The 15812-nt window shown below is 41.3% G+C and overlaps 1 protein-coding gene across 4 annotated transcripts in view; it reads left to right on the forward strand.

Annotated features, from left to right (window-relative positions):
* The window catches only part of LOC126249058 (uncharacterized), a 177743-nt gene that overhangs the window by 78300 nt on the left and 83631 nt on the right, over positions 1 to 15812 (forward strand). For all 4 annotated transcript variants that reach the window (XM_049950699.1, XM_049950700.1, XM_049950698.1 and 1 more), the window contains one exon: positions 1973 to 2207. In XM_049950699.1, the coding sequence (XP_049806656.1) occupies positions 1973 to 2207 (235 nt within the window). The remainder of the gene's footprint in view (positions 1 to 1972; positions 2208 to 15812) is intronic.

Raw genomic sequence — 15812 nt, forward strand, 5'->3', positions numbered from 1 at the left:
TACAGACCATTCGTCGAGTTAACAGTATACGATTGTTAAGCATGGAGCTATTGCCTCAGCGTACTCTGAAAGGAACCTAATTAGTATACAGTCTGGACCAGAAGTCTTGCTTGTTTTAAGTGATTTAAGTTGCTTCACTAATCTGAGGATATTTACTTCTACGTTACTCATGTTGGCAGCTATTCTTGATTTGAAGTCTGGAATATTTACTTTCAGAAGGCTGTGTTTAGTGACTCTGTCTTCAGTAGTATCTCCATTGCTATCGGTAGTGTCTCCATTGCTATCATGCAGAGAAGGCATTGATTGTGTCTTGCCGCTAGCATACTTCACATACAACCAGAATCTCTTTGGATTTTCTGCCACGTTTTGAGACAAAGTTTCGCTGTGCAAACTATTATAAGCGTCTTGTATCAAAGTCCGCACTAAATTTCGAGCTTATGTAAAAGATTGCCAGTCTAGGGTATTTTGCATCTGTTTAAGTTTGGTACCCACTGTCATGTCCATTTGTTAAACACTAAAAATGCTGAAGTAATACTCAAGAACTGATCACTCTAGTGTCTTTGCATACAGTTTCCTTTAAGTTTGTCCTGCTGTTTCCCAAAATCCTCCCAACAAATCCAACTCTTCCATTTCCATTCCCTACTTCTGATTTTAATATTTCATATAACTGCTTACTATTAGCCTTAAACGTTTGAATTTTCCAACACATCCCAAAAGTTCACCACTGCTCTTGTAATTGGATACTATCAGGGTTGTTCTCCTTGTTGTGGACATTGTTTTGCATTAATCATGTATTTGAACAGGATTGATTTTAAGTAAGTCAAGTGGTGCATTTTCATACTATCATCTGGAAAGAATACTTTTCATTAGACTATAGTAGCAACAGATAAAAATTACTGTCAGCTGCTGATCTTTTCTGTTAAATCTTGTATGTTTATTGATAATATTAGTGGCCCTATCATTCTTCTTCGGGGTGCAGCTGATGTCACCTTCTATTCTGTTGAATATTTACCATCCAGTATAATGTACTGTTATGTAAAAGTTCTTTGAGGCAGTCACATATTTATGAAGCAACTCTTCATGGTCATATCTTGGTTGGCTGTCAGCAGAATGATACAGTGTCAAACCCACCTTGTAAGTCTAGAAAGATGGAATCTGCTTCATCACCTGCATCTGCCATTTGCAGTATATCATTTGTGAATATAGTGAGCTGTGTTTCATACATATTAAACCCATATTGATTCTTTGAGTGAAGATTTTCCTTCGGGAACACCAAATTTTAGAATATGTCGGAGGATACTGATACAGGTGGGTGTTAGTGGTGTTGAGTTGTAATTCTCTTCATCTTGGTCTTTTTATATAAAGGAATTAACCCTGTGTTCCTGTTACACAAGACTCTCTGCCTCAAAAAGACATTCTTTAAATACGAGAACAGGCAGCTTACTATAGTTTCAACACTAGAGTGATCTGCGAGGGTGAGGATTGGAGGATAGATCAATTCATCTACTTTATATAGGACCAGAACTTCCTAGTAGATTCTGGTTAGATTTTGCAAGCACCAGGCTGTGAAAATTGTAGCTTTCTTACATAGCCCTTCTTATGGATTCAAAAGTTGCCACTACACTTTCTCTAGGAGTTTCTGTATATTCTCTTCAGTAGTAAGTGTGTAGCAATCTCTGCTTTCAGAATATTACCCAGATGGTACATATAACCAAGATCAGTCTTGATTATCAGTTATTTACTTATTTTGTGCATATTTATTTCAAGTGCTCTTTATTATGTGTTTTGGCTGATTCATAGTTTGTTAAATAAATTCTTTAATCATCAGTGATGTGAATGTCGTATGACAACAGAAATATGCTAGTATGAAAGATAACTTAGTGCAGTTGCTTTGTGCCAGTAATAAAAGCTGCCTAATATTGTGTCAAATAAAAAGTAAGAATCATTGTCATAAGTTCAATTTATTTTCCAGGAAGAAACCATTGATACCTTGGAACTGGCACTGAAGATTCAGACAGGTATTGTGGAAGTGGCACTCGGTCTAGCAAATGACCCCAATGCAAGTAAAGCAGTACGCCGTAAGCGTAGACAAGACTACCAACTTGCATATGAACGTCTTCAGGAACTGAAGGCACAACTGGCTAACTGCCGTCAGGCACACAAGACACTGAAGCAAAGAAAAAAGCCACGACCACCGCTTGACTGTGGTATGTTTCTTAACATTCTCTATCTGTTTCCAACTTTTTGTTCCACTAACATTTTTTTATAAATTTTATATGCCTTGCTGTTCTTGCGTCAGCTTACAGTAAGACCATTTTCTCATAAATAATTTTCATATTTTCACCCAAAAACATTTTTATTAATCTCACACAAATTGGGAATTTTTATCATTAAACTGCTTAAAATTTTGGACTAATGAGATTTAGAGAACACAAGTGTTCTATTTCATCATGTGTGACCTTAATTCTAAACCTTTTCTTGCTGCAGCATAAATATCTGCAAAAATTCACTGAAGAGCCAAAGAAACTGGTACAGGCATGCTTATTCAAATACAGAGATACATAAACAGGCAGAATATGGCGCTGCGGTCGGTAGCGCCTATATGAGACAACAACTGTCCGGCGCAGTTGTTAGATTGGTTAGTGCTGCTAGAATGGCAGGTTACCACGATTTAAGTGAGTTTGAATGTGGTGTTACAGTCATAGCATCTCCGAGGTAGCGATGAAGTGGGGTTTTTCCCGTACGACTATTTCGTGAGTGTACTGCGAATATCAGGAATCCAGCAAAACATCAAATCTCCGACATCGCTGTGGCTGGGAAAAGATCCTGCAAGAACGAGACCCACGACAACTGAAAAGAACCCTTCAGTGTGACAGAAGTGCAACCCTTCTGCAAATTGCTGCAGACCTCAATGTTTGGCCATCAAGCGTCAGCGTACCAACCGTTGAACAAAACATCATCGATATAGGCTTTCGGAGTCAAAGGCCCACTTGTGTATCCTTGATGACTGCACAACACAAGTCTTTACACCTCACTCACCTGGGCCCCCAACATCAACATTGGACTGTTGATGACTCTAAATGTGTTGCCTGGTCAGATGAGTCACATTTCAAATTGTATCGAATGGATGGATGTGTACAGGTATGGAGACAACCTCATGAATCCGTGGACGCTGTCAGGGGACCATTCGAGCTGGTGGATCCTCTGTAACGGTGTGGGGCATGTGCAGTTGGAGTGGTATGTGCAATTTGAGTGGTATGGAACCCTTCATACATCTAGATATGACTCTGACAGATGACACATAAGCAAACATCCATTTCCATTGTGCATTCCAATGGAGTTGGGCAGTTCCAGCAGGACAACGCGACACCCCACAGGTCCGGAATTGCTACAAAATGACTCCAGGAACAATCTTATGAGTTTGAACACTTCCGCTATCCACCAGACTCCCCAGACATGAACACTGTTGAGCATATCTGGGAGGCCTTGCAATGTGCTGTTCAAAAGAGATCTCCACCCCATCATACTCTTACAGTTTTATGGACAGCACTGCAGGAATCATCATGTCAGTTCACTCCAGCATTACTTCAGACATTAGTCAAGTCCATGCCACGTCGTGTTGCAGCACTTCTGCTTGCTCGCAGGGGCCCTACACAGTATTAGGTAGGTGTACAGTTTCTTTGGCTCATCAGTGTACATACAACTGGATGCTGTGTCAAATACTAATGTCACAAGATATGTAAGTAGAACACATTCTAGATTTTCTAAATGTTTAATGTGTGTATTGGTGTGTTTATCATCGTAGCTTTTTTGGTCATATCTGAACAGTTCAGGTCATCTCAACCTTTAGTTGTGCATTTTCGCTTGTAACAGCTGTCCACCATTTGTGTACCAGTTTTTTCCTTTATTAACTTCACATATGATATATGTACACACCATCGGCAGGTACATAAATAATTTGAGCTGTTCTCTGTGACTGGTAGAATGGCCACCAGAGTGCATTAGTGTTGTTTGTGTTTAGTGTTGGTACCAGGCCTCATGGGTAATGTGAGGAACACGAACAATATTAAAGTTAAGTGATCATTGTGAAGGACGTGGAGATGCCACACACTCGTGTGAGACAGCATTATTAGCACCTGAAATAGTTTGAAAGGGGAACTCAACATGGGCTCCATTTGGCCAGCTGGTTGAGTTGTGCAATATCCACATTTATGGAGCACTTAAATGTAACACTGCCCATTGTTGTACTCCCTGGGAACATGAGAGTAGGCATTCTCATCACCAAAGATCTGACTGACCACATTTGACCACCACAAGGGAAGGCTGCTGTATTGTGCACCAAGCATACTATAACCCCTTCACACCTGCACCTGCCATCTGGAACATCGTGTCAGCCCGCACCACGGATCAGGCTAGCAGCAGCTGGACTAGGGAATTACCATCCCTAGTGTAGGCTGCTGTTAATACCAAAACACAAATGGCTGAGTTGGAAGTGGTGCCATGACCAGGAAGCATAGACTGCTGATTAATGGCATTGCATTGTGTTCAGTGATGAATCACAGTTCTGAACTACAATGGGTGACCACGACTGGTGACTATGTTATCACTGAGTGAGGTGGGCTCAGTCGTTAGACCACTGCACTCACATTTAGCACGATGACATTCCAACACTGCATTCAGCCATTCTAATTTAGGTTTCCTGTGATTTCCCTGAACCATTCTCTCGTGGAGCATGAGAAAACATGTTGATGAGGTGCTGATGATATCGCAGCATGGAATGCCACGTTCCACTACAGTGCAGAGTGTGAAATAAAGAATCAGGCATGTCACAATTTTGCCTAATGGAGAGGATTGTGATGCACTCTTCTTGATTTTGTCACCTCCAATGATGATTCATCCACTTTCACTACATGCACTCTTATGTGCTGCATACAAAGCCTTCATACAGTTCATTCTGGGCTTAGTTCCTATTTCCTCTAAAACACATTTTCTACTTGTTCAGTGTCATTAAAACATGAAGCTGCATCATAAACAGCAACAGCAAATGCATTTCTTCCCACAAAAGTGGTTCTTGGCAATCTTCCCCATAAACATTGGTTAAAACTCTCATTTGGGTTTTGGGTACTGCCATGAAGACATTTATTGAATAAGTTTTCATTTTAAATGTTCCTGAATATTGGTTTGATGGCTTCCATTACAGCAATTGGTAGAGAATTTCTGCAATGATATCCTTCATCACCAGCAATTGACCTTTGGTAGCCACACCATGATTCACTTCCCTTTGGACACAAGTTGTGGATAGTGTTATTGTCTGTAGACATTTTGTGGAAGTATAAGGCCAAAACTGCCTGTTTCATGTTTCTCAAGTCCCTTTTATTCCTTCTTATTGCCAAGCCACAATGTGTGTCTAGCTTGTCAATTTCTGCTTCAGTCAGTCGCTCTCTCCATTTTATTCATTTGCGATCAGATAATTTTTTTCCTGACAAATCTTGTCTCATCATTCTAAGCCTAATGCCAAATCTTTTCTAAACATGCCCCACACATTCGATCTTCTGAACAATAGTGTCAGTTTCATATGGAGCACATCTTTTAACCTCAAGGAAAGCTTTACTTTCACTGCCACCAAGGTACTTCACCTATTGCAGGCCATGGGAGACAACTGATATGGCAAATAAGCTGACAACTCCTTTTGCTTCCATACCTCCACTTGATTCTTTATAGTTCATATTACATTTATGATCTGGAATCCCTGTCACACAACTGAGACAAAATTTACTCAAAACTTCAAGTTGCCACTATGTCCTTGTCGCCATCAATTTTGGCAATAGATTCTTCAGTAGCGCTTTTCATTGACGATTCTACAACTTCTTCTCCACTGAGTGGTAAGCTATAATATCTCTCAGATTTTACTGGAGGCAGTAGAATATCACAACATAAAACATTTTTGCAGCCTTCTGTCCCTTACCATGTCATACAGTACTCTCACATTTACATCATAACCTTTGTTTATGATTATAGATGTCTAACAAGGCGCACCAAGGTTGCATTTGCTGCAGAGTACAGATAAGTTTGTAACAAGGCCTTTCCTGCCATTCTAATATTTCACCATAGAAAGACACTGCACACCAAAGCAAAGCTTGCACATAACGTTGTCCAATATTAACTGTGACAGTATATTGATATCAAAAATAACATTGCATGAACCCTCATATTCACAGTGTCTGTTTTCAGTAGCACCAAAAATAAGTTTATTGCTTGAAGCACGTAGCAGTGATTCGTTTACTTGCACTGAGGTTGCAGTCTCTTGCCACTGGTGCAACATTTGTTGAAGCATGCTTTACTGCATATCTGCTGCTCTGGTGATGTTGTTTACGGTTGAAGCAACTAATTCTAGGCATCTTGTGTGATAATATGCCACAAATGAGCACGAAACAATGTAGCCATATGAAAATCGATTTGAAATTCACAAAGTCACATTGCAAGACTTTCAGAACAAATCATAAACAAAACTATGCACGTCGATAGCAGTGGATATCGGTAGTCCTTTGTTTTAGGTATGACAGTCCCTGAGGAAAATATATATGTTTGAATTCCACAGAGTGAAATACAATGACCTTGACAGAACATATTGTGCAAAGGAGTGTGGCACTGCACTTCATTACTTTTAAGACCAAATAACATGTCTTATATTTCCTCAACCATGTATTTTTGAAAATTGATTTTAATTTTTGACATCTTACCTCCTTAATGCAGCTATTTTATGTGTATCCGTTTTTGTAAAGAAACTGTGTAATTTACATGCCAGATACGGCGAGAGCACTAAGGTTGCAAACCACAATGAGCAGCACATTCTGTGAGATATATCAGGTTATTTCAGAGCGTGCAGCAAGCTTGACAGACACCACATCTGGTGTGCTTTGTGGTGAGAAACATGACCCACGCGAGGACAATCTAAGTCACTCCAGGCAAATGCTGGGATGGGTCCTTTGAAAGGGCATTGCCTTCCTCATCCTTCTAAACTTTCTGAACTTGTGCTCCATCTCTAATGACCTCCACATGCATCCAAACCACCACGGATGCAACATCGTACTGATAAGTGGGCTCATACTGCTGAGTTCTTTGTAAATTCGAGTCAGATTTGTAATCACTGAAATAACATTACATACCCTCTCAAGCCATGAAGTTTCATTTCATTTCCTCCTCCCCTTCTGGGTGCTTCACTGTTTTATCAGTTTTGTAGTCCAGTATCTATTGATGTTAGCAATGAGGGGGTTCAAGTTTCAGTTTTGGCTTGTAAATGATACTTAAATTCTTATTGAGTAAGGTCACACAGGGTTTATCATACTAAATTCACATTTAGGAAAACTGGGGTTCAAATCCTCACCTGATCATATCAATTTAGGTTTTTTGTCATTTCCCTTAATTGCTTAAGGTCAGTGATAGAATAGTTTCTTTGAAAAGACATAACTGATTTTCTTCCTCATCCTTGTTCAACCTGCACTTGGGCTCCTCCTCTGACGACCTTATCATTGACAGGATGTTAAACCCTAAACTTTCTTCCTTCTTAAATTCTGTATGGTGCCAGGAATGTCATTCATCTTATGAGGTTGATTTAGGAACCAGTTAATGTGGAAGCTCTACCATGCATTTCTCAGCATAGCACTGATTCACAGAAATTACACCAGAGAAGTTACCAGTCAGAAGTCATGTTGTGCAACAATTTAAATTCGAGAGGTGTAAGTATTATGGTGAGCTTTATTAGATCATGTAGTATGTTACTGGTCAGTTTTGGCCTGGTCAGTTTGTGTCACTATATTTAAAAACTATTTAGTGCTACATAGGAAAAGATATACCAAAAAGCTGTATATATTGTATTGTGTAGCCCACCATATAACTGAAATGCTGTTCACAATTGGTTTCCAAGTCTTTGCTTAAGATATTTAACAGTACAATCTGACCTTTGACTTCAAGAGACATAAACCAAGGGAAGTCTGTGGAAACAAAAGGACACATTGTGCTGTTGAATACTTTAAGCAAGGACTTTGCAAATGATCTGTCAGCAGTGTTTTAGTTATATGACATGCTAGACAATGCTTTCCCGTATACAGTATGTGATATTAACATTGAAATATATGTTGTGAAACATGTTCCCATATTGCACTGAATAATTTTTAAATGTAATGACACATATTTCACCAATACAAATGCATTTAAAAGTAAACATAGGCTGAAACTGTCCAATAAGGTACTACATGATGTAATAAAGTACATCTGTATATATAAAAAAAAAAATCAATAACCTGTAGCGGACAAAAAAAGGGTGATAGCATACATAGCATTTGTTATTTTTGTTTTCGCAACAGATATGAACATGAAATTTAGCAAACCATTTCAAAGTATAATACTCAGTCTCAAATTTTCTGTTGCACATTACAGAAAAATTAGATGTTTTTAACTTATAAGAGAGAACTGGTTGCTACCAAACTTTCCTGTACTCAATTACGAAAGTAATGCTTATGTTGTCTCTGAGCGACATTCTCCTCCAGAACTAACTACTATGAAGAAAAAAAAAAGAAGAAAAAAACCACACACACACACACACACACACACGAATGAGGGTGGAGGGAAGGTGGGACTGGGGAGGTAGAGACAGCAACTGCGCTAGATAAGAATATGAGGTTAGTTTGGTGTAGGCAGAGGGAGTGGAATATGGTGCACAATGACCTGAAGGAGTGAATCTGATGGCAACAGAAATAATCTGATAATTCCAGAATGAGATTTTCACTCTGCAGCGGAGTGTGCGCTGATATGAAACTTTCTGGCAGATTAAAACTGTGTGCCCAACTGAGAATCGAACTCGGGACCTTTGCCTTTCGCAGGCAAGTGCTCTACCATCTGAGCTACCGAAGCACGACTCACGCCCGGTACTCACTGCTTTACTTCTGGCAGTACCTCGTCTCCTACCTTCCAAACTTTACAGAAGCTCTCCTGCGAACCTTGCAGAACTAGCAGTCCTGAAAGAAAGGATAATGCGGAGACATGGCTTAGCCACAGCCTGGGGGATGTTTCCAGAATGAGATTTTCACTCTGCAGCGGAGTGTGTGCTGATATGAAACTTTCTGGCAGATTAAAACTGTGTGCCTGACTGAGACTCGAACTCAGGACCTTTGCCTTTCGCGGGCAAGTGCTCTACCATCTGAGCTACCGAAGCACTACTCACGCCCGGTACTCACTGCTTTACTTCTGCCAGCACCTCGTCTCCTACCTTCCAAACTTTACAGAAGCTCTCCTGCGAACCTTGCAGAACTAGCACTCCTTTCTTTCAGGAGTGCCAGTTCTGCAAGATTCGCAGGAGAGCTTCTGTAAAGTTTGGAAGGTAGGAGACGAGGTACTGACAGAAGTAAAGCAGTGAGTACCGGGCGTGAGTCGTGCTTCGGTAGCTCAGATGGTAGAGCACTTGCCCGCGAAAGGCAAAGGTCCAGAGTTCGAGTCTCAGTCGGGCACACAGTTTTAATCTGCCAGGAAGTTTCAATCTGATAATTGATTGTCAGAAATATTACCTCAGGTTTCAGCTATATTATCATACAAAATGGTTGTTCTCATAGAATAATCAGTGCATTGGTACTCAATATGTTATAGAGTCCGTATCCTTTGTATCATGGTAATTTACTTGTGTCACAGTTGGAGGACAGCTGCCAAAGGTAATGGACACCCATGCAGTGCCTGTTTACGAAGTAAGGTGACAAACCAACTTTAGGACCACTGCCATCAGTATCTGCACCCACCAGAATCTTGGGCAATATAAGAAATTGTATCCCTCATTTCAAACCCAGTTCTGTAAACTAATAGTTCAGTTTGTACATCTCTCACATGTGGTACAAGTAGTAACATATTAACTTTTCAGAGCCACGGGATTGTGCAATAGTATGTTTATACAGGGTGAGCCAAAAGTTATATCCCATAGGACAAAATCTACATTGGTGATTCAATTGTCTTGGCCCATATGACAAAGTCATATGAAAGGAACAATCATTCAAAATAAAAAAGTCAAGTAAACATGGGTGCTAAAATGCATACCTTAGAAGCTGTGACTGTTTGTTCAATAGAAAAGATGGGTTTCACAGTAATGAAGATGAACAAGTGCTCACAGCTCTTAATGTATGCACTTTAGAGCCGATGTTTACTAGACATTTTTGTTTCAAATTATCATTCCTGTCCTATCCCTGACTATGATTTTGTTCCATGGGTCAAGACTATTGAATCACAAGTGTACACCTTGTCCTATGGGACACGACTTTCAAATCCCCCTGTATACCAGACTGTGTGAGTTTAGATAGATAGATAGTCACATTCCGTAGGTAATCTGAATAATTTTTCTATCAAAATGTACATCTACATTGATACTCTGCGAGCCACCATACGATGCTTGACGGAGGATACCCTGTACCACTACTTGGCATTTCCTATCCTGTTCCACTCACAAATAGTGTGAGGGAAAAACAAGTGTCTTTATGCCTCCAATGAGCCTTAATTTCTCGAATCTTATCTTCACAGTCCTTATGCGCAATGTATGTTGGCAGCAGTAGAATCTTTCCGCAGTCAGCTTTAACTGTCAGTTCTCTAAATTTTCCCAATAGTGTTTCTTGAAATGAACGTCACCTTCCCTCCAGGGATTCCCATTAGTTCCCAAAGCATCTCTGTAACACTAGTGTATTGTTCAAACCTACCGGTAACAAATCTAACAGCGCACAGTTGAATTGCTTCGATGTCTTCCTTCAATCTGACCTGGTATGGATCCCAAACACGCAAGCAGTGCTCAAGAATAGGTCACACCAGCATGCTATATGTGGTCTCCTTTACAGGTGAACCACTCTTTCCTAAAATTCTCCCCATAAACTGAAGACTACCATTTGACTACCATGTGCCTTCCCTACAACAGTTTTCACATGCTCATTCCACATCATGTCGCTTTGCAACATTATGCCCAGATATTTAAACGACCTGACTGTGTCGAGCAGGACACTATTAATATTGTATCCAAACATTACAGGTTTGATCTTCATACTCATCCTGCATTAACTTTCATTTTTCCACATTAATGGCTAGCTGCCATTCATCACACCAACTGAAAATTTTGTCTAAATCATCTTGTATCTTCCTATAGTCACTCAACTTCGACACCTTACCGTGCACCATGGCATCCAAAAAAAAAAAAAAAAAAAAAAAAAAATGCAGATTGCTGCCCACCCTGTCTGTCTAATTATTCGTGTATATAAAGAACAACAGCGGTCATGTCATACTTCCCTGGGGCACTCCAGATGATACCCTTGTCTTTGACGAACACTCCCCCTCGAGGACAACATTCTGTGTTCTATTATTTAAGAAGTCTGAACCACTCACATATCTGTGAACTTATTCCATATGCCCGTACCCTTGTCAGCAGCCTGCAATGAGGCACAGTGTCAAATGCTTTCCGGAAATCTAGAAATATGGAATCTACCTGTTGCCCTTCATACATCGTTCACAGTATATCATGTGAGAAAAGGGCAAGCTGAGTTTCGCACAAGCAATGCATCCTAAAATCATGCTGATTCGTGGACATAAGCTTCTCTGTCTCAAGAAAGTTTATTTTACTCAAACTGAGAATATGTTCAAGGATTCTGCAGCAAACGGAAGTTAGAGATTTTGGTCTGTATTTTACAGGTCCTTTCTTTTACCCTTTTTGTATACTGGACTCATCTGCACTTTTTTTCTGGTCACGTGGGATTTTGTGCTGGGCAAGAGATTCATGATAAATGCAAGCTAAGCTAGGTAAGGGGACAGTGCCATAGAGTATCCATTGTAAAATCGAACTGTGACTCCATCTGGACCTGGTGATTCATTGGCTTTCAAATCTTTCAGTTGTTTCTGTACACCAGGTATGCTTATTACTATGTCATCCATATAGGAGTCTTTCAAATGGTCAAATGATGGTATGTCTGTATGATTCTCCTGTGTGAACGATTTCTTGACTCTGAAATTTAAAACTTCAGCTTTCATTTTGCTATCTTCAACAGCCACACCAGACTGGTCAACAAGGAACTGAATGGATGCCCTTGACCCACATAGCGATTTTACATAGGACCAGAATTTTCTTGGGTTCTCTGTCAGATCTTTTGCTAAGGTGTGACAATGGTAGTTATATGCTCCGTACATACACTCCTGGAAATTGAAATAAGAACACCGTGAATTCATTGTCCCAGGAAGGGGAAACTTTATTGACACATTCCTGGGGTCAGATACATCACATGATCACACTGACAGAACCGCAGGCACATAGACACAGGCAACAGAGCATGCACAATGTCGGCACTAGTACAGTGTATATCCACCTTTCGCAGCAATGCAGGCTGCTATTCTCCCATGGAGACGTTCGTAGAGATGCTGGATGTAGTCCTGTGGAACGGCTTGCCATGCCATTTCCACCTGGCGCCTCAGTTGGACCAGCGTTCGTGCTGGACGTGCAGACCGCGTGAGACGATGCTTCATCCAGTCCCAAACATGCTCAATGGGGGACAGATCCGGAGATCTTGCTGGCCAGGGTAGTTGACTTACACCTTCTAGAGCACGTTGGGTGGTACGGGATACATGCGGACATGCATTGTCCTGTTGGAACAGCAAGTTCCCTTGCCGGTCTGGGAATGGTAGAACGATGGGTTCAATGACGGTTTGGATGTACCGTGCACTATTCAGTGTCCCCTCGACGATCACCAGTGGTGTACGGCCAGTGTAGGAGATCGCTCCCCACACCATGATGCCGGGTGTTGGCCCTGTGTGCCTCGGTCGTATGCAGTCCTGATTGTGGCGCTCACCTGCACAGCGCCAAACACGCATACAACCATCATTGGCACCAAGGCAGAAGCGACTCTCATCGCTGAAGACGACACGTCTCCATTTGTCCCTCCATTCACGCCTGTCGCGACACCACTGGAGGCGGGCTGCACGATGTTGGGGCGTGAGCGGAAGACGGCCTAACGGTGTGCGGGACCGTAGCCCAGCTTCATGGAGACGGTTGCGAATGGTCCTCGCCGATATCCCAGGAGCAACAGTGTCCCTAATTTGCTGGGAAGTGGCGGTGCGGTCCCCTACGGCACTGCGTAGGATCCTACGGTCTTGGCGTGCGTCGCTGCGGTCCGGTCCCAGGTCGACGGGCACGTGCACCTTCCGCCGACCACTGGCGACAACATCGATGTACTGTGGAGACCTCACGCCCCACGTGTTGAGCAATTCGGCGGTACGTCCACCCGGCCTCCCGCATGCCCACTATACGCCCTCGCTCAAAGTCCGTCAACTGCACATACGGTTCACGTCCACGCTGTCGCGGCATGCTACCAGTGTTAAAGACTGAGATGGAGCTCCGTATGCCACGGCAAACTGGCTGACACTGACGGCGGTGGTGCACAAATGCTGCGCAGCTAGCGCCATTCGACGGCCAACACCGCGGTTCCTGGTGTGTCTGCTGTGCCGTGCGTGTGATCATTGCTTGTACAGCCCTCTCACAGTGTCCGGAGCAAGTATGGTGGGTCTGACACACCGGTGTCAATGTGTTCTTTTTTCCATTTCCAGGAGTGTAGATCTTTTCACATATGCACAAATCTCTACTAACCTTAATCTGTCATCATTTGTGCATTCCCTTTTGAACCAGAAGTGCAACAGCCCCTGCTTCCTCAGAATCCACTGAATTGATAAACTTCACTAAAGCACCAACATACCACTTAGCCAAACACACACACACACACACACTCTCTCTCTCTCTCTCTCTCTCTCTCTCTCTCTCTCTCTCTCCTGCAGACAATATACAAATACACTCAAAAAAAAGTCTAAAGAACTAGAGTGACTTAATAGAAAAAATAAGAAATGAAAACATACCAAACACAGCAACGTTGGTTTCATTTGACATAATTTCCATGGACACACACATCCCAACAGAAGAAACCATCATCATAATAGAAAGAAACCTCCAACTACAAAGAACATACCCACAACAAACATACAAGAAATATCGACTATACTCAGGCTCATAACAGAGCAAAACTACTTCACATTCAACAACAGATTTTACTCTCAACAAGATGGACTACCCATAGGATCCCCAATCAGTGGCCTCCTAGCTGACATTTGCCTCAATCAGATAGAAAAACAAATCTTTGACAAAATAGTAATATCAAAACAGTACAAAATAATATATTGGTAAAGATATGTAGATGACATAATTTGCTTAATAGATGAACCACAGCCTCACATAAAAGAATTTCATGACAACATAAACTCCATCCACCCACAAATACAATACACCATTAAAACACAAACAGATGAAAAACTTAATTTCTTGCATCTCGCCATACACAATAGGAACAACAAACATGAACTCACAATGTACAGAAAAAACCCACAATCACAGCACTATTATTCATAATCAATCCAATCACCCCATAACTCGCAAAGAAGCCAGCTTCAGATACTTACTTCACAGACTGAATAAAATACCCATGAACAAACATGATTACGCACAAGAACTGAACACAATAAAACAAATTGCATAGAAGAATGGATATGATGCAAAGAGAGTAAACAGAAGAAACCACAAAATACAAAAACAAACAACACATAACCATGAAACACACACACAAACAAACACAACACACAACAAATCAGCAGACAGTAAGCAAAAAATGGCACATAATGACTTACAACAACAAAGTCACACGCAGGGCGGGTAATATACTGAAGAAAAAAGGACTCGAACATCGCATACAGAACCAACAACACAATACAAAGCAGACTTGGAAGAAATACCACCAACACTGACAAATACAGCCAGTCCGATATACACCAACTTACTTGCAACTGCTGTCGATCTGTATATATGGGCCAAACATGTAGGAATTTCAGAACCAGGTATACAGAACACCTCACAGCACTGAAAAGCAATAGCTCACACTCAACATTTGCAGACCACCTGATAGCACACAATCACCACCCAACAAACATTGAAACTGACTTACACATCCTAAAAACTAGTAGCAGCTTATACCAAAAATTAACCATAGAAGAAAACTATCACATCCAGAAATCAATAACCCAAGGAAAGAAAGTACTCAAAGAATACACATCACTGTGTAACAAAACCCTCTTCACCACAATATAAGAACTATACAAATAACACCCACATGAAAACTACTCATGGGGGGGGGGGGGGGGGGAACCTCTCTCTCTCTCTCTCTCTCTCTCTCTCTCTCTCTCTCTCTCTCCCCCCCCCCCCACCCCAGTACTCAAAACACACACACACACACACACACACACACACACACACACACACACACACAAACAAACAAACAAACCATACACCACTGATACCAAATACAATTCAAACTCGTGCGCCTCAACCAGCCAAACATGCTACAAAACAAATGAATCCCACACAGCCACAACAACATGTAATGGCAGCAAAAACTCCGCCTGTGTTTTGAGAAATCGAAAAAGTGCAGTGCCAAGCTACCGTAGGTCACAAAGTAAGCCTATTTACTTCGCCAACAACATAGGGGAATGCACCACAACTGTAAGTTACACACAAAACACATGATTTAGACTCATTTCCATCCGTAAATGCATAACAAACAGAAAAATAAATTACATTTTGCTGTTTACAGATGACAAGTTGTATATTGTGTAGCAGAAAAGCTACTAAAATAAATGGACAATAGCTTCATGTAAGGTATGTTAACTAATGCATACATCCACTTTTCGCCAATTGAGCTATAAATGGAACTTTG

Source organism: Schistocerca nitens, chromosome 3, assembly GCF_023898315.1.
Source record: "Schistocerca nitens isolate TAMUIC-IGC-003100 chromosome 3, iqSchNite1.1, whole genome shotgun sequence".
In the NCBI taxonomy this organism is placed as follows: domain Eukaryota; kingdom Metazoa; phylum Arthropoda; class Insecta; order Orthoptera; family Acrididae; genus Schistocerca; species Schistocerca nitens.